Here is a 21,552-nt window from a genome sequence, read left to right as displayed (position 1 = left end):
ATTTGTCATGGGCATAGGGTTAAATTGTAGTTTCCTGCCTTTTAGTTTTGTGGAGCCGTGAAATACATTCATGTTTGTCTTAAACAAAACTACCTCTGTAGCTGGAGAGCTTGGTGATCCTAAAACCGACAGCATCTCATGTCAGAGGCTTTCTCTTTTTCTGACAGCAGATTTCCATCTGTAAACTCCTTATTCACAAGCAGCAGGAAAACAGTTTTGCTGTGATTCTCCCCTGCCATTTAAACAGCACATTGTATTTTCATTAACATAAACATCAATCCCAAATGTATATTATGATTCCTGGAAAAATAACTGCTAAAGTAGGTGGTTCACAACACCAGAGTAGAGAGAAGTTTGCTTCTTGTTGTTGTTTTCTAGAAGAATTGACTGAACAGTCACCTGTTTTCTGCTGTTGGATTCATGTTCTGCCTTTTGTGGGTTTCATGTTTATCTCTGTGTTTCCGTAGGCTGAAGCTCGCCTTCTTGAGGAGCAGCGCAGAGTTCAGGTATATCTCCATGAGAGCACACAAGATGAGTTAGCACGAAAGTGTGAGCAAGTACTCATCGAAAAACATCTGGAGATATTTCATACTGAGTTTCAGAATTTGTTGGATGCTGACAAAAATGAAGGTAAGGAGTTTCAAACGCTGGATTTAGGCTTAGAGCTCTCGTCCTTGATGAATTGTGAATAATATAAAATCTGGTGCTAGCTAAATGCCTTGTGTTCGGGAATTAGATTAAGAGAGAAGATAGTCACTAGACTGATGGACAAGCAGGTTTTAATGAAATCAGGATGGCTGATGGTACTGCTTCAAGGACCCTACCCCAATCCCAGATATTAAGGCAGAACAGCACAATAAAACAGTTTGATTTCTCTTAACATGGCTGGAAGAGTTTCAAGAGCACTTGAGCCATTTTTCCAGCAGGAACTGAATCTTGTGTGGGAGAGATGGGAGGTGAAAAACAGACCAGTACTCTTCAGTACTCTTTCCAGCTCTTTCAGTTTAATCTGTGGATCTTCCTGAGTCAGCACTGAGAATTTTAAAATCCAGTGTTCAGAAGTATGTATCAGAAATATTAAAAGAGGAAGAGATGCAAATAAATAGCTTTTAAAATAGAATATATAAAATACATAATACTGCATATAGAGTGCAAGGAAAGGGTGAAAATTATTAATTGATGAGTTAATTTTGGCTGTGAAAATGATTCTTAAGTGTTGGTAATGGATCAAATTTATATTGTCATAGAGAATACGTAGAATAAAGACTTCTTCAATGCTTCCTCTGAAATAAGTGAAGAATATCAGAGTTTAGGTATCTTTGACGAATTGTCAGTTGTGTTGGTTTGTATTAGTTTCTTCAGGAGTTTATAGAGAGCACAGAATAACAGCCAGAACTAATTCCTGTGGATCGTGCAGATGATAAGGATGAATCATGATTCTGATTTCCCAATTGGGGAACTAATTAAATCTGTATTTCAAGTCTGAGTATGGCTGTATAGCTGAAATACTGCTCTTATGAAAGGGGCAGAATGAAAGAGCTGTGGTTAAGTTAGTAACGATAAAATTGTTCATTTGAGAGTTTTAAATTGTAACTATGACTCTGTCTCATTGTATATTGGTCTTAAAATAGCAACTACAAATTATTACTATCTATAATAGTCATGTTGATAATGAAGAGATGCTTTGAAATCAAAAAGGGCAATTGAGCATGATTAGTAGGTCAGAAGTTAGCTGATTCAAATGTAAATAATCTGTACTAGTATTTGAGTCAGATGTTGTTTGTGTTTGTAAATATTTACTCCATAATTGGAAGTGATTTTAATTGGTGTTGGTTTGTGAAATGACTTCATAAATGACTAAATTACTTCTGACAATTGAAATAGCAATAGAACAAAAAAGAAAGTTTTTTCTGGACTCAGGACACCTTCACAGACTTTTATTTTCCTCCTACTTGATCAAGCTTATAGGTTATGTGAGCCCTTAGCACAATCACTCACCATAGTGATGCAATTCCATAAGTTTGTCAGGGTAAAAAAGAAAAGAAGTATCTTGTGTCTTGGGCACTGTCTAGTTCTGTATCTTTGGGTTTAGTTTCATGTGGATTATTTCTAAGATTAACTAGACATTCTTTAAAATGCTTAATTTTTTTCTTCTTTTTCAAAATATTTTTTCTTCTGTTATCAAGCTTCACTTATGGAAATTGTAGCAGTTCCCTTGCCCTTTTTAAGATTCATGAGGTTTCAAGATTAGAAAATTTATTTTCAGTGACAGTCTGATAATTCACTCTTTAATCACAGTAATCGGTTCATTCTCCAATTTGTGATATACTAGCATAGTCTTTGGTAGACTATCCTAAACTTACAATAAAAGGTTGCTCTTGATTAAAATATTTATTGTCTTGCTCTTCAAAAGAAAATACACTGGTTTTGAGGTCCTTCCATGCAAACTGTGTTGGAGAATATCATATTACAGGCCACTCCTGTTGGTGTTCTGTAACTTTTTAATCCATTGTGCAACTGATGCATAAACTGGTTATAAAGGTTGTGGGACACATTCCTCATGTGTTACATACTCACATGAGTATAATACCTGTAGGAAATAATTGGGTTTATTGGGAGAAGGCTGTAGTGATGTAGGTGGAGTTACCATGCAAATCTTCCATGAGACTTTGTAGCATCTCTTCCTTATTTCACCTAACACAGACATCCTGGTAAACCAACCTGTGAACACTTGTTTGTGGGTAAATATAGCAGCAGCTTGTTGTATCTATGCATGGCATTATTTTCCTATCTTTTTTCTAAAATTCTGTGGGGTATTCATATGTTCTTATAAAAGTTAACATCAGGTTGCAATCATGGTTTTTCACCGAGAGAAAAAAAAGTTTCGTTTTCAAATCTGCAAGTTTAAGTTTGACAAAGTTTTAAGGAAAGGAAAGTGTTATACAGAAACCTAACTGAACTGTCATCCCTTCAGTATTAGAAGGCATCAAACTCTGTGTTGTATTTCAGAGTTAGGTAGAGCACCAGCTCATGGATTGCTCTGTTTTGTTTAATCTGATAATCCTCTGGTGGTAATAAATTGCTCACAAGCCCTTCAGAGAAGTCCTTGCACCTGAGAAGAGCTGCCAACCTTTCCATGTGTTCCACAAGGTGAAATATCCTCCTTAGTTTACAGTAAATAATCTGATTGTTTGCTGTTTCGCTGGAGTGCCTGTTCAGTGAGGGCAAGATTTCAAGAGGTGACTGGCAGGTTTGTGGACCTGGTTTATGGCCAATTCAATGTTTGCTTTTTTTTTTTTTTTGAAGAGTTCTGCTCTCAGAAAATACAAAGCATCTATCCTGTTGAAACTAAATAATAAAAACCAAAACCCTCTTCAGTATGAGACTTTCCAGAATTGCTAATTGATTTGGAAAGTCTTGGCTGAAAACTGGTGAGATTTTAATATGAAGCCTTAACATATGTGAAATGACATGCAGTTTTACCTTCATTGGTTCTATTTTAATGCTTTTCAGAACCTCTTTTTTCTTTTAGATAAAATTATAACTACTGATAATCAGTCACTTGAAGTTGTTTCTTTTTTGAAGAGATGTCTTTTACCAACAGTGTTTTATTGAAGGAAATTTGATTTATAATGTTTCAATTTACCTGCTAAGGTCGTATCAAGATTTTGCCTTAAATTTCCAACTGTTATCACTGATGCTGCCCAAAGCAAAAGTGTTGATATGCCAAGGGCTACAAGTAATGTTAGATCTCTGAGAACTGACCTGTTCAGAGTAAGATTTAAAGAACAGTGATCAGCTGGAAAACGTTGTACTTGTAGCACAGCCAGCAGTAACATTAATAAGAGTCTCAATTTCATGGCAGCACCTCAAAATGTTATTTAAATAAGAGAAGTTTAACACCATTTTTAAATCATTGCTTTAAACCTGCGAAAACTAAAAATTGGAAGTAATTTTTCTACCATTCAAATGGTAGGGTTTTATTCTTGAGATTTGTTGCATTCTGAAGGTAAAAAGTAGATCCTAGTATAACAGATTAACTAGTGTTAGCTTTCCAGATGAGTGCAAAGGTTTGGTATAATCGTTTACTGTCATTTTTTCTGGCTTATTACAGGAGCAGTTGCATATGTGTTTTTGTTGACAATGGATGTTTAGCTCCTGTTGACAATTTATAAATGAGAATTTGAAGTAATAGCCAGTACAGATGGGAGATGTTAGCTTTCCTGTTTTTTCCTCTTTTACAGACTTGGGTCGCATGTATAACCTTGTATCTCGAATCCAGGATGGCCTTGGAGAGCTGAAAAAACTTTTGGAAACTCACATTCATAATCAGGGTCTAGCTGCAATTGAGAAATGTGGAGAAGCTGCACTAAATGCAAGTATCCCATCAAAACAAGTCTCTGTGTGGTGCCACTTTTACATTAGAGGATGGTGAATGCTTCCTGATAAAACTTCCAGTTTGCTTGTTTTCCCTCTCACTAATTTAATTTGTAAGGACTTGGCAATTCTCAAATGTTGGTAGAAGGTTTAAAACAAAATTTACATCACTGTTTCTACTCTTTAAATTTTGGGGGTATTTGGGGTGGGGGTTTTTTGTTTTCATTTGGTTTTAGCAGGTTGTGGGGGTTTTTGGTTTGGTTTTGGTTTGGTTTTGAGGGGGAGGGTGAGTTTCCTTCTGAGATTTTGCTCTCTGTCAGGATGTCATGCTGCTTGGAAAGCTGACTGTGCAAATACAACACCCAACACTTACAATACAAGTACACCTGAAAGTCAACTGTTTCAAGAAGCATTATCTCCAGTCAACTGAGTTTTATTTCATCATCTTAAGGAATTCTGACTTGGATGAGACTATCTAGAGAAAGTTTCTGTTAGTTTGAGTTTTTTGATAATGTCTTTATTCTGTTTGGAAAAGCATGAGAAATAGAAGAAGAAGGAGGAATTGAAATGGTTGGAAAGGTCACAATATAAGGAGGAGATCTTGTCTTTGGAAAGGCTGCTTTTTCACTTTTTATCCCATAATTGTAATTTCAAACTTGATTTTTGTATTGATTAAAGTTGCATCTTGGCAGCATGAAGTTTTTTAAGCTCTTTGCCAACCTTCTTCTCTATGGACAATATGATGTTTTCCAGGGGAAAAGAAAGAATGAAACACTGCACAAAGCAAGATCAGGATAGAATATAGATTCTGTTAAATTTTATTTAAAGTGGAATTCAAGAAGCGCTTGGAAAATCCTCTCAGGCATTGTCACTGATAATACCATCATTAGTGTGATTCTCAGGATGGTCCTGTGCAGAGTCGGGGGTTGGACTTTGATGATCCTTGTGGGTCCCTATACACTATGATTCTATGATTAACTTCGATTTTTGACAAAGTTTATTTTAACTTACTGCTTTCCTGAGAAATTCTTGAAATAGCTTCCTACTAAAGCAGTAATCTGTATTGAAGGGTGTAGTGTCTGTTGTTCATTTCTATAGTTTTACGTGCATAGCTTTTTAGCAGTGTTGATCTTTTATGAATCATAAAGTAATCATGAAGCAAGTTCAGGAATCTTCAGTTTCATTTGTAGTTGTCTCCATGAATTTTGAAATCAGATCTGCTCCTTGCTTTGCACATCCCCTAGTGGTCATCGCTCTTGAGGTTTTTTCCTGCTTAGGCCTTGAAGAATTAGGCCACCACAAAAAAAATGAAAGCTCTTTCTCCAGGAATTATTTCTTATTTCAGGGAGGGGAGGTCCAAGATTTGTATGTATTAGTTGACAGCAACCATTTACAAAACTCTTCCTGCCTCTGACACTTTTTCTTGTTTCCACATCTTTCTCTTTTGTTTCTTATTCCACACATTTGTTCTTCATTTTCATATGAAGTAGTATCTCTGGTTGTTATCCTTGGGAACCATCTTGCCTTTTCTTGCAATATCCCATACACCACTGTATTTGCTATTCGTCATTGCATTGTTAGTCCTCTATCACACTTAGGACTGATTCTTCCCAACCTCATTTACCTGTACTGTGTCTAAACAGATAATCAAGTGAAAAAATGCTTCTCACTTTCTCTGTGGTCAGTGCAGAGAAATAGTCATATCAGCCTGACTCATTTCACCTATTTTAGACTTCAATGCAGAAGGAGTTGTGCTCTAGTCTCTGTTAACTGTATTAACAAGACTGCTTTTCAGTCAGAAGACTGGCTGCTTTTTGTGCCTCTTGTTTGTTGTTTTTTTTTAGTCCTTGTAATCAGTACTTTTCTGAATGTCCTTAGATCCACTTGCATTCCTTATCTCAGAAGTTCTCAATAATCTCAGCTCTTTGTCTCAAGCATGGCATGAGATTGGTGGGCCATGGTAGCCTGTATCTGTCTTCAGTGGCAACAGGAAATGTTTTTTAGGATCCTGATAAAACCCTGCCCATATTCCACCACTTCTAGCCAACAAAACCTTCTGATCTCCAAATTGAAGACTTCCAGCCTTTTTAGTCTTTCTAGTTGTGTAGTAGCTGTCCTGTGTGCCTGATGGTTTACTTGCCCATCATTGTCCCTATCCTTGACTCCACTCCATCTGTATTGAGAAACAAAGATCAGTAACTGCACAAAGAACTCAGTTTGAGTACAGTAAGCTTGATGTTTATTGGCGTTTGGCTGCCACCAGGTGCTGAGCACATAGTTTTTAAGAACTGCCAATGACTGAGGTGTCTGTACTAAGTTGTACCTACTGGATATAAACCTGTCACATTCTTACTACAGAGATTTTCCTCTATAGCAGCTGCCACTTTATGATTGTCCAGCTCTCTCAAGTGTGATCTGAAGCAAGTTTAAGTCTTTGAAAATGTTTGCAGTGGTTGAGTAAATACTTTGTTGTCTTTTGTGTGATGTGGTACACTCTGCAGTCTGGTTGCTGTAAATGAAAGCTTGCAGTAACATGAGTCAGTCCTGGACATAGGACCTGAACTAGTCTGGGTATTGGTTTGCCTTTAAATGTTTCTAATACTTAATAGACTTTCTCCACACAAATTTTCTTGGGCCAGTGAATAGCTCCATTTTGGAGGAAGTAGAAAGCCAAAAGTCAACAGGTTGCAAAATCCAGTCTCTCCTTATTGCAGGATCCAAAAATGTATGTACAGACAGTGTTGGATGTCCATAAGAAGTACAACGCTTTAGTCATGTCTGCATTCAACAATGATGCTGGCTTCGTGGCTGCACTAGACAAAGTAAGTGCATGTAGTGGCAGATGCTGGATTGTTTTTTTATTCCATACAAAATAAAAAAATTGTCTCCCAAAATTTCACTATCTTTTGTGATTTATAGGCTTGTGGTCGATTTATAAATAATAATGCAGTAACAAAAATGGCTCAATCATCCAGTAAATCCCCAGAGCTACTGGCACGATACTGTGACTCTTTACTAAAGAAAAGGTATGTCCTCAAAGACAAATGATTATTTCATGTTGGCTTTTATTTTAAAAGGTTTTAGCCTATGACTTTTTATACTGTCTTCAGAAGCACAGCTTCACTTTGCGAGAAATTAATTTTATCAAATTCTGGATGCAAAAATTTCAGTAGGACCATTCCTAAAGGTTGTGTTGTTTGGTACTCTTTTTAAGGAAAAGTGGAGGAAATAAACAAACCTTTCTTGCCTTATAGGAATCTTAAGTTTTTGTTTTTCAGTAAAACTGAAGGAGGGGTTTTGGATAGGGTTTTTTACACTGAAAAACTTAAATTGCATTGTATCTTTTAAAGAGATGCATATTCCCTTTTTCCATTAAAACTGTTGCTTTCCTCCTTTTGTTTTTTCTATATCTTCTTCTATCTGGGCAAAAACTGAGGAGAAAAACTGCTTTCTAAGCTTTCATAGTTCATATTTTAATTCAAGGTATTTGGCCTTAGATTCAGCAGCTCATGCGCTGAGTTGGTATCAGTTCAGTTCATACTGGATTGGTGTCAGTTTTGTCCCATTTCTAGTTGTTTTGGCAGAGAAAAAAAGCCACCACCAAACAACCCAAAAATGGGAGAACTTGCTCACTTTTCTCTTTCCCATCTCCTCCTTCATTCAGCAAAGGGTTTATTTTCTCCTTTACAAGTACTGACTGTGCGCAGGGTAGATTTGGGATTTGCCGGGTGGGCGAACATGAGATGGAGGAAGACAATGTGGTGCCACTTGAGCTTTCACCCATTCAAGTCCCAGCTCTGTGAGCTGGTTTCTTCTCACTGTACTATCTAAGATAAGAAATAAAGATAGCATCTAGCAGCAGGAAGAGAGAAGTCCATGTTTAAGCTCATAAATCCTGAAAAGTACCAGGCCACCAGCAAGTCCCAAGCAAGTCCAGGTCTTCAGCCTGTGACATTTGGGAAATTCAGAATTGCTAACAGGTGGAGCAGTAAACTGTTCACTTCATTACATTGTATTCTCTTTAAAGAGGCTTTGATCCCAGAACTACTCAAATTTGCATTCTTTTATTTCTGAAGCTTTCATATGCATCCATATGTTGGTTTTAATTCTGCTGGTTTGGGACTCATTAAAAATGCACTTCTTTAATTGCAGCTCAAAGAATCCAGAAGAAGCAGAATTGGAAGATACACTCAATCAAGTGGTAAGATGTCTATAAATACATACAAACTATAAAAATTCTTTTATTTTGTTTATTAAAAACCCTTTACAGCAGATTTAAAGTGGCTATATTGAAGTTATGCTTTTGCTTAATGCTTTATATATGCATATAAAATGTATCATTTCCATGACATCTTTTTATATCATTATATATCCACATGTATATAGTATGCTCTACATGTGGAATATACAGTTCTTGTTTTAAAATAGCATCCATATTTAAAGCAAACACCACGAGTCCCTCCACCCTCTCCCAAAAAAGCCAAACAAAACCCCCAATCTTTAAAATTTAGGTGCAAGTTAAGTAGTTCCTGCTATATCTTTTTCAAGACAAATGTTTAAATATTTTTCCCTTACAAATTATCTTGGCTTTTCCAGATGGTTGTCTTCAAGTACATTGAGGATAAAGATGTGTTTCAAAAATTCTATGCTAAAATGCTGGCAAAGAGACTTGTGCATCAAAACAGTGCTAGTGATGATGCTGAGGCAAGCATGATCTCCAAACTAAAAGTGAGTATTCCATGACTGTCCCATAATTACTGCCTTGCAGATCTTCACACTGTTTTGGAAAGCATTGACGTGCATCCTTTCATTTATTTTATGCACAGAAAAATACACAACCTAGGTCTTTTATTTTTCTTTTTGTTTTAATCATATGAATTTCTAGTGCATGTCTGCCTGATGGAGCTAAGCTTAATTATTCTTAACCAAATGAATGACATGGATTAAATTATTCAAGGGAATGAGTACTGAAAAGTAGCTTAATTTTGTTAACCCATTTATATGCAGAGTTAAGCAAAATACAATTGACTACCCTTTGAGTAGTCTTTTTCATTGTGTTTTGCTTAATTTTTAAGCAAAATTTTCCTCAGTTTTCAATAGCAGATAAAGCTCATATTCCAGGGGGGATGGGCACTTTGCGTAAGGGAAATAATGGAACTTTGTACGTCTTCTGTTAAGGAAATAAGTTCCAAAAAATTGTTCTTCTCATTAGCCATTGTCCAAAATATGTCTTGCTGATGTATCTGTGCTTTTAAATACAGCAAGCTTGTGGTTTTGAGTATACCTCCAAGCTGCAGCGGATGTTCCAAGATATTGGTGTAAGCAAGGATTTGAATGAGCAGTTTAAAAAGCACCTGACCAATTCAGAACCATTAGATTGTAAGTAACACCTTTACCTAAGTTACTGTTGCATAGTATAGCTTCCTCTTACTTCTGCAGAACTAAGTGTGTGAGGGAAATACTTGACTTACACTGTCACAAATTAGAGTTAGTGTTTTTCTGACCATGATAGCTGGGATGTTTAAATTAGGTCTTTAAATTCTAGGTCTGTTCTTTGTCTTCTAGTTGCTCTTTATATATTTTCTGAGTAGCCTCCTGCTGATTTTAGAGCTTGCGTTTAGGTATATAACTAAATTATGTTGAATACTGCCTCGTCTTTTTTTTTCTTTTTTCATGTTTGATTGGAGAGATGTTTTTCTTTAAACAGTTTTGATTTTTAGCTGTTTAATACTTAGATTTATGTGAAAGTATTAAGGATAAAAGTATATTGTGTTCCAGGTTGTTAGATGCCCCATCATGTTTTTATACTTTTCAGTTGAAGCACGTTGAACCAAATTCTGTCAAGAATTGATAATTATTTATTGTATTACAACTAGAGATGTGTATCATCAGGTTTAAACTTTACTTAGTTTTTGTATTGTTCATACTTGACCAAAATGCCTTATAAGTTGTGAAAGGTCTGTTCTTGCAGTTGTGTATTGTGGAGCGATGATGAACACTTATAATTTTCACACTTCTGTGTTAAAAGAGAAACTCACTGTAGGGATAGAAACAGAGTAGTAACTTCTCCAAATGGGAGAAGATTGAATGCCTGTAACAGTAAATCTGAAGGTCTCCAACTGCAGTGACATCTCTCATGAATAGCTTTAATTATGCTCTGACAAAAATAAAATAGTGCTTAATGATTTTTTACTGTGTTGGTTTGACCATGAGCCAGAAACATGTCCGTGTTAGAACTGGGACTGTGTGTGAAGAGGGAGTTAGGAGAAAGTGGGATAATGCAGCTCATCCTCTTCGCCTCTCTTTCAGTGGATTTCAGCATCCAGGTGCTGAGTTCTGGATCGTGGCCGTTCCAGCAGTCCTGCACATTTGCTCTGCCATCTGAGGTGAGGCACTTGCTCTTGGTTCATCTGAGCATGGAATCATCCTGAGAGAAATTTTTTTTACAAGGCTGATGTCTCCTTGCATTCTGTTGTGTATCAGAGAGGACTGTGTCTCTGTTATTTGCCTATTTGGCCTGAGGATATTTGGAATGAGATAATTGAGTAAGGTAGTAGGAGGGAACTGTGTGAAATCCATGTGTTTGTATCTTTCCCATGAAAACTCCTGATTAATGAATCTTTCTTCACAATATTCAACAGCAACTAAAGCAAATTTTTGTTAGTGCGTTTTTCTGGGTTTACTTAAGAAACCTTTTCATACCATTGCTTCAGCTTTGCCCAGTAAAATCTTTAGATGTTATAATCAGTTTTCTGCTGAGTGCTTATCCAGAAAAAAGGCGTGAATATTTAACCTGAGAAATAAATTTAATGCTGTTACCTGGAGGATGAAGGTGGTTAAAACAAATTGCTTTTCTAGCCATTCTTAATGTATCATAAAAGGAAGAATGAACCTTAAATGCCTGTTTACATTTGTACTGTTAATGATACTCTAAAGGGGAAACTTAGAGGGAAATTTTTAATCCAGTCTGCTGAATCTGAATATTTGAGTTTCCATTTGGGCTATTTAGACAACGTGGTGGTTGAGGGTGATCAGATTTGATGATCCCCTGTTGCTTCCATAACATGTTCTAGTAATGGTAAAGAAAGGTAAATATATTATTTATTTATTTATTTATTGCTGTTGTTTTTATACAGTTAGAACGGAGCTATCAGAGATTTACTGCATTTTATGCCAGTCGTCACAGTGGAAGAAAATTAACATGGTTGTATCAGCTGTCTAAAGGGGAATTGGTTACCAACTGTTTCAAAAATAGATACACATTACAGGTAAGGACAAGTCATACCCATAGAAACACTTGGTGATGGTTGTTTTTAGAGGACTGGATGCAGCCAGTAGAACCTTTATTGTATGTTATTTTATTTACTATACTGATACTAAAGATCTGTGTTTAAAATTGACTTAGGAAATGGAACACATTGCCTGTGGTTTAAACAGGTGTTGAAATGCATTTTGTGAGATAAATGCAACCTCTTTTCCTAGGATCTCATGCTGCTTGTACTTTCCTGTCTGCTTTCTCTCAAAAAGTAGATGGGAGAAGAAACAAGATAATGTCAGACTTTGACCTTGTCATCAACATAGGTTAACCCTGTGATTGATAGAGATGGATAAGCTACTGATAGCTGCTTGGTGTATAAATTTGGTTTCATTACTCTGCTGGAGTTGGGAGGGTTGTGAGGATGAATTCAGCAGTCTGTGTATTGGGTATAATGCAGATTAAATGGGCAAGAGCTGGAGTGACAGAGGAAAACAACTTAAAACTATATTGGCAGGTACAAGGATAATGCTTTGATGCCATAATAGACAATTTGATGGACTGTCTGAAGCAAGCTAAATGATTCTAATCCTGAGGTTTATGTTTAGATAATGCTGGAAGGGGGAGTTCTGGTTGTAAAAGCAACATTTTATTCTTTTTTTTTTTTATTAGCACCACTTGGGTATTCTCTGTTGTCCAAATATTCCAGTGTATGTGTTTAACTGGTGTATTTCAAGCTGTTCAGATTCAGAAAGTGTTTGTAAGTTCTCATTTTTTGATTTCCCCCCTCTCCCCTCTGTTCTTTGTTTTTGGTTTTGTCAGGCATCCACATTCCAGATGGCGATTTTACTGCAGTACAACACAGAAGATGCCTACACCGTGCAGCAGCTGACAGACAGTACTCAAATAAAAATGGTAGTGACTTTGCATGTTTTACCACACTCTTGTGAGCAAGTGTTTTGGTCTTCAGGGCTCTTCCTGCTATCATAAGAAATTTGGATTACACATGCATGGAGCCAGAACCAGTTTCCATCCCAAAGGAGACAGATGTGCTCTGTTCTTGGTCAATTCACTTTCCTGGTTTACTTTCCTGTAATCATAACTGCCTGGTCTTCTGATGAGTCTTAGTGCATGTACCTTCCTGTTCATGACTGTCTAGCTTCCTGCTGAGCTCTGGGTAGAAATTTTCAGTGTTTCAATGCATACATTTTAATGTTGAAAGACAACATTCTAGCAAAACCAGCATTTTCCCTAAATGATTGATCGATGCATCTGTCATTCTTTTATATCTCAAGGCTTTTTTACATGAACATAGTAAATCTGCAGTTCATTGGCCAACTCTCTCCTGTGGAAAAGGTTCCCTCCTTTTCTTCCCAAGCAGGCTTTATGGCCCACAATTTGACATTTATCTGACCTTTAGCAGTAGGTTTGAATCAAGTCTGCTCTGACTTCTGGAAAGTTAGGTATTCTTATTCAGTGGGATCTTTACTTCTAGAAATGCCTACCTAGAAATTATTGTTGCTGGTGGATTACAACAAACTCCGAAGTCTTAGGGGGTTGCCATTTGTTACAGACTGTGGTAAAAAAGCAGCATTGCAGGCCTGCACAGAATATTGCCAGTAGCCTTCTGGGTGAGCAGCCAGCAACAGGAGCCAGAGCTGATCCCTGTTAAAACAAAAAGATGTTAATCAGAAAGCAGAGAGTGCTTGCTTTCTGAAGTTTAAGCTTGCCATGTTATATATATTTGCATGGTTTGGGAAAAATGATTTCTTAGGCATATAAATCTGCTTTCAAAATAGTTCCTAAAGCAGCAACTGGAAAGATCTCTTGTTTGGAATTAGTATTGCTCAAGAACTTTATGATATTTGACCAACCACAAGGGAGATACCTCATAACACCCAAAAAGGACATTGTTTTATTTCTGTGCACTTGGTTTTTACTGCTTTTTCCTGTCCCCTCACTTTGCAATGTTCTGCACTCATTAGTTCTTAGTCTAAATATGTTCATTCTTGTTCAAGTTTTTAAGTTAGACAAAGGTGCTATCTGTACTGATAATGTTTTCTATAATTTTGTAGGATATCTTGGCACAAGTTCTACAGATACTATTGAAATCAAAATTGCTTGTAAGTGCTCTTGCTTTGTTATGACCTTAACATACAGTGACACATGTTAGACTATTTATATGTTTATTTATTTGTTTGTTTATTTATTGCAGGTTTTGGAAGATGAAAATGCAAATGTTGATGAAGTGGAGTTAAAACCAGATACTTTAATAAAACTGTATCTTGGTTACAAAAAGTAAGCAGCATGCATCACTTAGATGTAATGGGTAGCATCCTCTGCTTTCAAAATCTGGGTGAAACCTAATATAATTGGGATGTAAACTTTGGGGTTCAAGTGCCAATTCCAATGTAGATCCAATATGTACCAGCATTAAGGGAAAGGGTTCATGAGTGATGGGGGATGAGTGTGATTTCAGCTCTTAGGCTTTGACTTTGTCATTAAGTCATAAAATAAAGTCAAGGCCTCATGTATTTTCATATGTCCTTTTTGTTCCTCAATTCTTGTCTAATTCTTGAACAATTTATTCAAGTGCTGACATTTTGCAAAGGTGTTACTCACAAGCACTCAGCAAATCCATGATATTTTATAAGGTTACAGTAGTGTCCAGTGACCAGCAAAGGTCAAAGGCATAAATGTTCATCCACTACTGCTAACATGAGAAGATCAGGCTTGTTTTATAACCACGGTGTATACAGTGATTTGAAGACTTAATAAACACAATTTTCAGTAGGTTTTATTACTTACTTTAAACAGCTGTGTATTTTAAGCTGTTTACAGCACTGTGGTACTTCTTATCATGCTTACCAGAGCATAGATATAAACACACATAAATTCAGTGAGGAGTTCAGTGCTTCCTGAAGATAAGATCTCAGGTGAAAGAAACATTTTAAAACCTTTCCTTATACCTCACCCTTTATCTGCTTTCTATCCCCCTTTACCAAATTAAAGGTTTGAGAATTCATGGTCTGTTGCATTAATGCAGTGATGGAAACAGCTCAGTGTTGCTGCATTGTGCAGCAGCTGGTTCCCAATTTATGATGGAGAGCACTGTGCTAAATAAATAACAGTGCAGCTGACAGGCTGAGCAGAGCCCTGTGCTCCGTGGTGCTCTGATGCTGAGGTTTGCTCCCCACTTGTGACACAGGACCTTGTCTTGAGTGGCCACGTGTGGCAGTGGGCTCACCTGAGCACAGCTGTCAGTGCCAGGGAGCGTGTGAAAGAAAGGCAGAGCCCAGTTCCACAGAACAAACAGATTTCTCCACATTATGGTCAGAATCCAGTCTGTAAATCAGAAAGGTGATGCTGTTTCCATTGACTTCCTTCGTCCCTTTGACTGACTCCAAGCTTCTTACTACACACAGAAATATTTTGAATACAGTGTAACTGTACAGTGCTAGTTACACAGATCACTATAATGGATTGTGTCTCACTAAGCTGTGAGATACACAGAGACCCACCAGAAAGGTATTTTGTTTCATTGTTTGGTTGTGGGCACTCTTTTTTTTTACTTTAAGTCTTTTTTAACTTGAATAAGAGCATCTAAAGTTTTCAGAAGAACCAAAGTCCTGTATTGTTGTAAAGTAATTACGGTGCTGTGGCTTTTATTTTGGAGTTGGGTTTTGTTTGGAGTTTTTTCTGTGTTTCTTAGGTTTTTGAACAGTCTAATTGTTCATTAACTTCTGCTTTTCTTTACAGCAAAAAATTAAGGGTAAACATCAATGTGCCAATGAAAACTGAACAGAAGCAGGAGCAAGAAACTACACACAAAAATATAGAGGAAGACAGGAAACTACTGATTCAGGTGAGTTTTATTGCAGAATGCTGTCATGAACTCAGAATCACATCTTTGTAATCATTTAATGAAGCTTACTGTAGGGTTTTCCTAACTTTTATTAGAAGACAACATGCTCTAACTACATTAGAGTTCAAAAAATGTATTTTAAATATTCTTTAAAGGTGATTTGAGTCTGTAGTAGAAACTGAAGGAAGGCACTTCTACAGACAGGATGTGTTCATGCACATTGTTCTAACCTGATGTTGATGAGTGTTTGGGTTCCTTGGATACATATTCACCAGACCTTGTCCTGGGTGAAAACTGAATAATAAAAAAATAGTAATACCCAGGTAGTATGAAATCAACAGTGGTTTTATATCAGTTCATTTGGAATCCACTTGAGAGGCAGGGGAAGGAAATACAGATGTACCACTAAGACAGTGTCACAGTAAGGTTAAATATATAAAGAAGGCTTTTTGCTACACAAGCAGTTTTGTGTGGCTCTTGTTACCAGTTTGTGCTATTATTATTATGACTGATTGACTGTAAGCACAGTTCTAAAAATTCATGTGTCAAAACCACTTTTGATGACTGTGTGCTGTGGAGACTCTGAGTTCTTGAAGTCTGTGTGAGTAGCTGACACTCGTGGGCAAAGCTTCTCCCATCTGGTGCTCGAGTTGGTGGTGATGGTACTTCTGCAGGGGCAGACATGATCTATGGGAGTTAAATGGCTTTACACAGAGGGACAGGTACTTTGCTCCTAAACACACCTTCCCAACTTTGCTGTGCAGGCTGCTATTGTGAGAATCATGAAAATGAGGAAGGTTCTAAAACACCAGCAACTGCTTGGAGAAGTGCTAACACAGCTGTCCTCAAGGTTCAAGCCACGAGTTCCTGTAATTAAGGTATGTGAGACCCACATCTCTGAACCTGGATTCCGGGAGGTGAGGTGGTTATACAGACAAAACACATGCTTCTGAATTAAAAAGGAAAGCTAAGGAGATGGGATGGGCAAAGACAGATTTTTTTGAGTTGCAGGTAGGAAATATTTTAACCGGAAGTACTGCATTTCTCTTTGGGCAATATCCATGTTTTGCATTGTTGGCAGTGGTGGTAAAATAGTAGCCGGATTGCATCTTTTTACATCAGTCAGCTTACCATAGCTCTTGATCCAGGCTTACCTTTTGTTCCTGCTCTCCCAGTTGTGGGACAGCAGTCAGCCTTGGGGTTGGCTCAATAAAACAGTTTCCTGCTTTCCTTTACAGTAAAAACATTGGGGAAGGGGGCATTGTATTTAATTATTTACTCATAATTATATTGATTATATTAATTATTAATTTATGTTTATTAATTTCTTGCTCAGTTTGTTTAAGTGAGCTCACCAGCAGTTTTTATATCCACAACCAGGGGGTAGGTGAGGCAAAGGACAGGCAGTGAGAGCAGTTGCATAAACTGGCACCAGGGCAGTTACACAGAGAGCCCCTCGCTGCTGCTCTTTCATGACCTTACATAAGCTCTCTGCATCTTGGTGTAATTCTTTATTTGCTGTCTTACTATGAAGTTGCTCAGCATACTGATGATCTCCCAGTCACAGCCCTGGAATGGCATCCAGTAAGTGCAATTCAGTTTAGTGGATTAGCAAAGCCTTCTGCTTGGATGTGGTCAGAAAGAGGAGAGTGAACTGCTGTGGTTTGTGTCCTTTGCCTATTCCCGTCCTCTGTTTGCCAGGGAACTCCCTTGGGGGGTCAAAATCAAAGTTTGGAGCAACCCCAGAGAGGGCTTTTATGCCTGTGTCCCACAGCTTACCTCTGTTCTGTTCCTCCCACAGAAATGCATCGACATCCTCATTGAGAAGGAGTATTTGGAACGTGTAGATGGTGAGAAGGACACCTACAGTTACTTGGCTTAGCATTTTTATTAGCAATGACCTGACTGTGTGACACTCGGCAAGTAGGTATGTGATGGGAAGAATGAAAGCGACAGAACTTCATAGCAGCCACCCTGCTGCCATTTGGACCTCCCTTTTTAATGACTGAGACCAGGACTCCATCAGCCAGTCTCAGATTTACATCAGAACTGCTCAGGATTGATACATTTCAAGTATGTAAATATGGACACCAATGCCATTTAACCTAATTTAAGAACAGAAAGGAATCAGACCCTTCTCATTTAAGGGTTGCATGCTACTGCATTTAAATCAATACATTGGCTATATGATAAACAGCTGCCATCACAGGCAGCACTTATACATGTTGGCAGCACTTGGAGAGCGAGTCTGAATGGACCCATGTGTAATCTGCTATGAAAAACCATTTGTATAGTGTGTTTCATTTTTTAATGTGTGATAAATAATAAAAAAAATTTAAAAGATTTCTGTACAAGTTGCATTTGGTTTTATTGTTTTAAGTTTCATGACTTATCTTTCTAAATGTAAATAAAAGGTATAATGGTTATGAAAGCTATTAGAAATTCGTTTTGCTTTTCCTCCCCATTTTCTGGTGCTTTAAGAACATTTTGTTCTCTGAAGATACTGTCATCTATCATTATCTGTGCATGTTACTTCTTTTTGAAGAGGAAATGTCTGCACTTTGAAAATAAAAGAAATTTGTGATGATTTCACAAGATATGCAGAACAGAAAATGCTCAAAATATTTGTGGACAGTGCTTGGTCATCTGAACTTGGAGCTGGTTTTAATATTGCTCATTGTGCTATAAAGTGCATCACGCTTGCATAAATGCTGCCTAGAATAAAGGAGGTTTAGGGCTGCCCATTTCTTTGACTGGAGTGGAGCAGAAAATTGAGTGTTTTCCTGAAGAACAATTCCCATTAAATGCAACCTGTGATGGGAATTAAAATACTTTAAAGTGTTACTACACATACCTTGATTGACCAGGGCTCATTCCATTCTTCTCACAACATTTTATGAAATGAGTATTGGCGTTCCATATGCTACAAGCAAAATGCTGCCATCCTTACAGGTCTCACTATTGGTAATCTATATTTTCTAATCTTGATCCTGAAAAGAACTTAACTTCTGTAGCCATTTTACCCTTTATGCAAACTGTGATTTTGCTCAGTTTCTTCTTGCAGGAAAGGAGCCAGGTTTTGTGTTGCTAATGTTTCTCTCTCGAGGGAAATGGTTACAGTTGAACTCTGGGTTAAAAAAAACCTGAGCAGTACTAGAAGAGAGGGGTGTCATCTGCACTTGAGATTTTGTACGCTTGCTATTTCTGTCCTGAAAGAGCTAAAGACTGCCATTAGGGGCAATAGAAGCATCTTGCTGCTCAAAGTTGCTTTTGGAAATTTAGAAGAATGGAACTAGTGATGCCTCTTAATTATTTTTTTTCCCTAAGACGCTGTTTTGTTTTTGTAAAACCTTCTTGCAGAAAGTTCAGGGCTAATAGATTTCTTTAGCAGGATCTGTGTGCTATGATGACAAAGAAGCAGCCTGAACTCCTTCCTTAGTTGGAAGGTCAGAAATCACCTGCTCTGACCTGCCTTTCAAAGCCCTTGGCTGGTTAAAGCAATGCTTTGTGTACTGTGCATCCTTCAGACCACGAGCTGTGCTCTACCTGAGGAGGGAGAAAATCAGGCTTATACTTTTGGACTGTTCTTTTCCTCATGAGCTCTTAGTTCTCACTTGGGCCACCACCAAGGTGGAGGGCATGTGGCAGCTGCCTGCAGTATATGGAGTGTGAAAGCAGAAGAGCTGAACTCAGCCCCAGGCTTGGAGCCCCCTCAGTGCAGCAGGTAACTGGTCACCATGGACAGGATTTCATGGACTCAGTGTAACAACAATGCCACTCTGTGCCTGCCCTCCCACTCCAGCTGGTTTGACCTGAGCATTTTGTTCTACATCACAAGCTAGAGTTCACATCCACTGGCAGGTACGAAATAAATGTGGTAGACATTTAGCTGCAGGCTAAATGTTTTTGGATGAAAACTGTGCATTTCTCTTCTGCATCTCTTAACTTTTTAACACAGGTGTAGTTAACTGTTGTATTTATCATTCAGTTTGGTCCTTCAGAGAAGCCACAGTGAGGGCACCTTGTACCACAGCTTTGTCTTGAAAGTAGTGTTTGTTACAGAAATCACAGCTACTCTGGCAATTACAGGAGTTTCTGGGCTGCAGCCATTCCTCCAGAGAATGTGGATGTATCTGCAGCCAAGGGAGCTGAGAAGCTGCAAGACACCCTGTCTCACTTAGGCACTGCAATACCAATCACCTGACTGGCATCCACACTGTTTCCATCTTCACACTGATCTTAAACCTGGCCCAGAGTAACAGAAGGAGACAAATATGGAGCTGCCTTTGCTCAGAAGTTACAGGTTAAATTCACGTTGCTTTCTCAAGGGACTGACACAAAATTCCAACTCAATTCCAGTAAAAATGAAGAAGTTCAAGTATCCTTTATTCAAGGTTGAAAAATGTACCACACCACATTATTGCAAAAGTTCCTAGGTACAAAACACTTTGCAGCTGGTGAGAAGGCAATAAAAAGTTGGGTTTTTTTTAAATTTGTTACTATAAATTACTGTTACAGTACTTTGCAAATACAGAATTTCAAATTGCATCATTTGTATTTTTCTAAAATTGCCCACAGTACTAGAAATTCCTGAAGATAAGGCAGCTGTTTGTTTAAAAGAAGAGGTAGCTGGTGTCAAGGGATTTCCATTTCTCTTTCAATGCCCACATACTTAAGGGCATCAGCTTGGCTATATCTGAAATTAAAAAAAAAAAAAATCACAAAAAGCCAGTATCATGGAACATTTCAGCTTCATTGTTCTGACAGAATGGCACCACAGCCTGGAATACTCTTATACTTAGATCTCTTATACTTAGATTTCCCATTATTTCCTCACCAGCTGGGGTGTCTCCTTGTGTGAATTTGCAGATGCATAACACTGCTGCAGATGCATAACACAAGAAACTACTTTCAGAGGTGTTTGATCAAAGGAGACAAATCACTAAAATTCCATACTTTTTCATCTTGACTCTCACAGTCCTGAAGTTCATGTTCAGTACTGGAAAGCAACTGCATTTCTCCAGGTTGTCCTACACAGTATTGCCACTGGACAGCTTACTTTTTGCCAAGTAAGATGATTGTAGGGGACAGTAAGGACACATTCTTAGCAAGCATTTGTAGGGGACAGTAAGGACACATTCTTAGCAAGCATTTGTAGGAATTCTGAAATGTCATTCTCTGAAATTCTTGCCTATTTCTGAATGATGGGGGAGTTAACTTGTATTGCTACCAAGGTAACCCAACCAGAGAAAGTCAGTCCCCATTTGTCACTACACTTTGCTCTAGCTAGCTGCTTTTCCAAGTTTGCAGGCTCTTAACCAGCTGCATTGCTCAAATCAGTCTTGCTATGGCATCTGGCTTGACAAAAGCAGTGTGGGGAGTGCTGCTTCTCAGCTGTGGAGACCTGAGGTTGCCGGGGCCAGGCAGGCACAGGAATTAACTCTGAGCTGTGCAGATACTGAAAGCTAATCCCAACTGAAACCATCTACCCACCTGTAGTCAAAGAACAGTTCTTCACCAGTCTGAATGGCTCTTTTAGCAAATATTCCTATTCTGTGATCACCATTAACCATCATAACTGTTGTAAAAGAAATTAGCTATGTTAGCACAAATACTGATAAAATGCATAGTAAAGAAATATCTCACATTATTTCATACATTGATGAAAAGGAAGTAAATGTGAAACTTACCTTTTGCATAGCAGTTGGGATTTACTGAATGGTTTGCAAATCTAATTTTGTTGCCCTTGCGTGTTGCATCAACCACAAAATCTAGGGGGACAGAAAAATACAACAAACTCCACAAGTGTTGGATGGGTCGCCTACAAACACATTTTTCAGTTTAACACCTAGTGTGCTTGGATCTTAGCAGCTGGAGAAGATAACTACACAGCTTCCCCCATGGAAGAGCTGGCCAACCACCCTACAACAGCTGAACTCTGCTGTTCCACACGGTGCTTTTCCTTTACCCCTGCCACAGTGGCACCACCTTGGCTTCTCACTGAAGCTTCTCTACCTTTATTCCACAAGGACAAACTCCATAAGTATGCTAAGTC

At 37.9% G+C, this 21,552-nt stretch overlaps 2 protein-coding genes across 2 annotated transcripts in view; one reads left to right on the top strand and one right to left on the bottom strand.

Annotated features, from left to right (window-relative positions):
- Positions 1–17,928, top strand: part of CUL1 (cullin 1) — a 52,332-nt gene extending 34,404 nt beyond the window's left edge. The window contains exons 8-22 of the mRNA XM_030943168.1: positions 468–630; positions 4,245–4,375; positions 7,092–7,199; positions 7,297–7,403; positions 8,530–8,578; positions 8,974–9,105; positions 9,639–9,756; positions 10,687–10,763; positions 11,514–11,645; positions 12,455–12,547; positions 13,708–13,755; positions 13,848–13,930; positions 15,392–15,497; positions 16,262–16,375; positions 17,299–17,928. Of these exons, the coding sequence (XP_030799028.1) occupies positions 468–630; positions 4,245–4,375; positions 7,092–7,199; positions 7,297–7,403; positions 8,530–8,578; positions 8,974–9,105; positions 9,639–9,756; positions 10,687–10,763; positions 11,514–11,645; positions 12,455–12,547; positions 13,708–13,755; positions 13,848–13,930; positions 15,392–15,497; positions 16,262–16,375; positions 17,299–17,379 (1,542 nt within the window). The 3' untranslated portion in view covers positions 17,380–17,928. The remainder of the gene's footprint in view (positions 1–467; positions 631–4,244; positions 4,376–7,091; positions 7,200–7,296; positions 7,404–8,529; positions 8,579–8,973; positions 9,106–9,638; positions 9,757–10,686; positions 10,764–11,513; positions 11,646–12,454; positions 12,548–13,707; positions 13,756–13,847; positions 13,931–15,391; positions 15,498–16,261; positions 16,376–17,298) is intronic.
- Positions 17,929–19,862: 1,934 nt separating this feature from the next.
- The window catches only part of EZH2 (enhancer of zeste 2 polycomb repressive complex 2 subunit), a 50,339-nt gene continuing 48,649 nt past the window's right edge, over positions 19,863–21,552 (bottom strand). Inside the window, 3 exon segments of the mRNA XM_030943170.1 lie at positions 19,863–20,193; positions 20,991–21,075; positions 21,188–21,268. Coding sequence (XP_030799030.1) covers positions 20,133–20,193; positions 20,991–21,075; positions 21,188–21,268 — 227 coding nt within the window. The 3' untranslated portion in view covers positions 19,863–20,132.

Source organism: Camarhynchus parvulus, chromosome 2 (assembly GCF_901933205.1).
Source record: "Camarhynchus parvulus chromosome 2, STF_HiC, whole genome shotgun sequence".
NCBI classification, from domain to species: domain Eukaryota; kingdom Metazoa; phylum Chordata; class Aves; order Passeriformes; family Thraupidae; genus Camarhynchus; species Camarhynchus parvulus.
The sequence above is the reverse complement of the archived record's forward strand: the minus strand, read 5'-3'. Positions and strand labels throughout refer to the sequence as shown.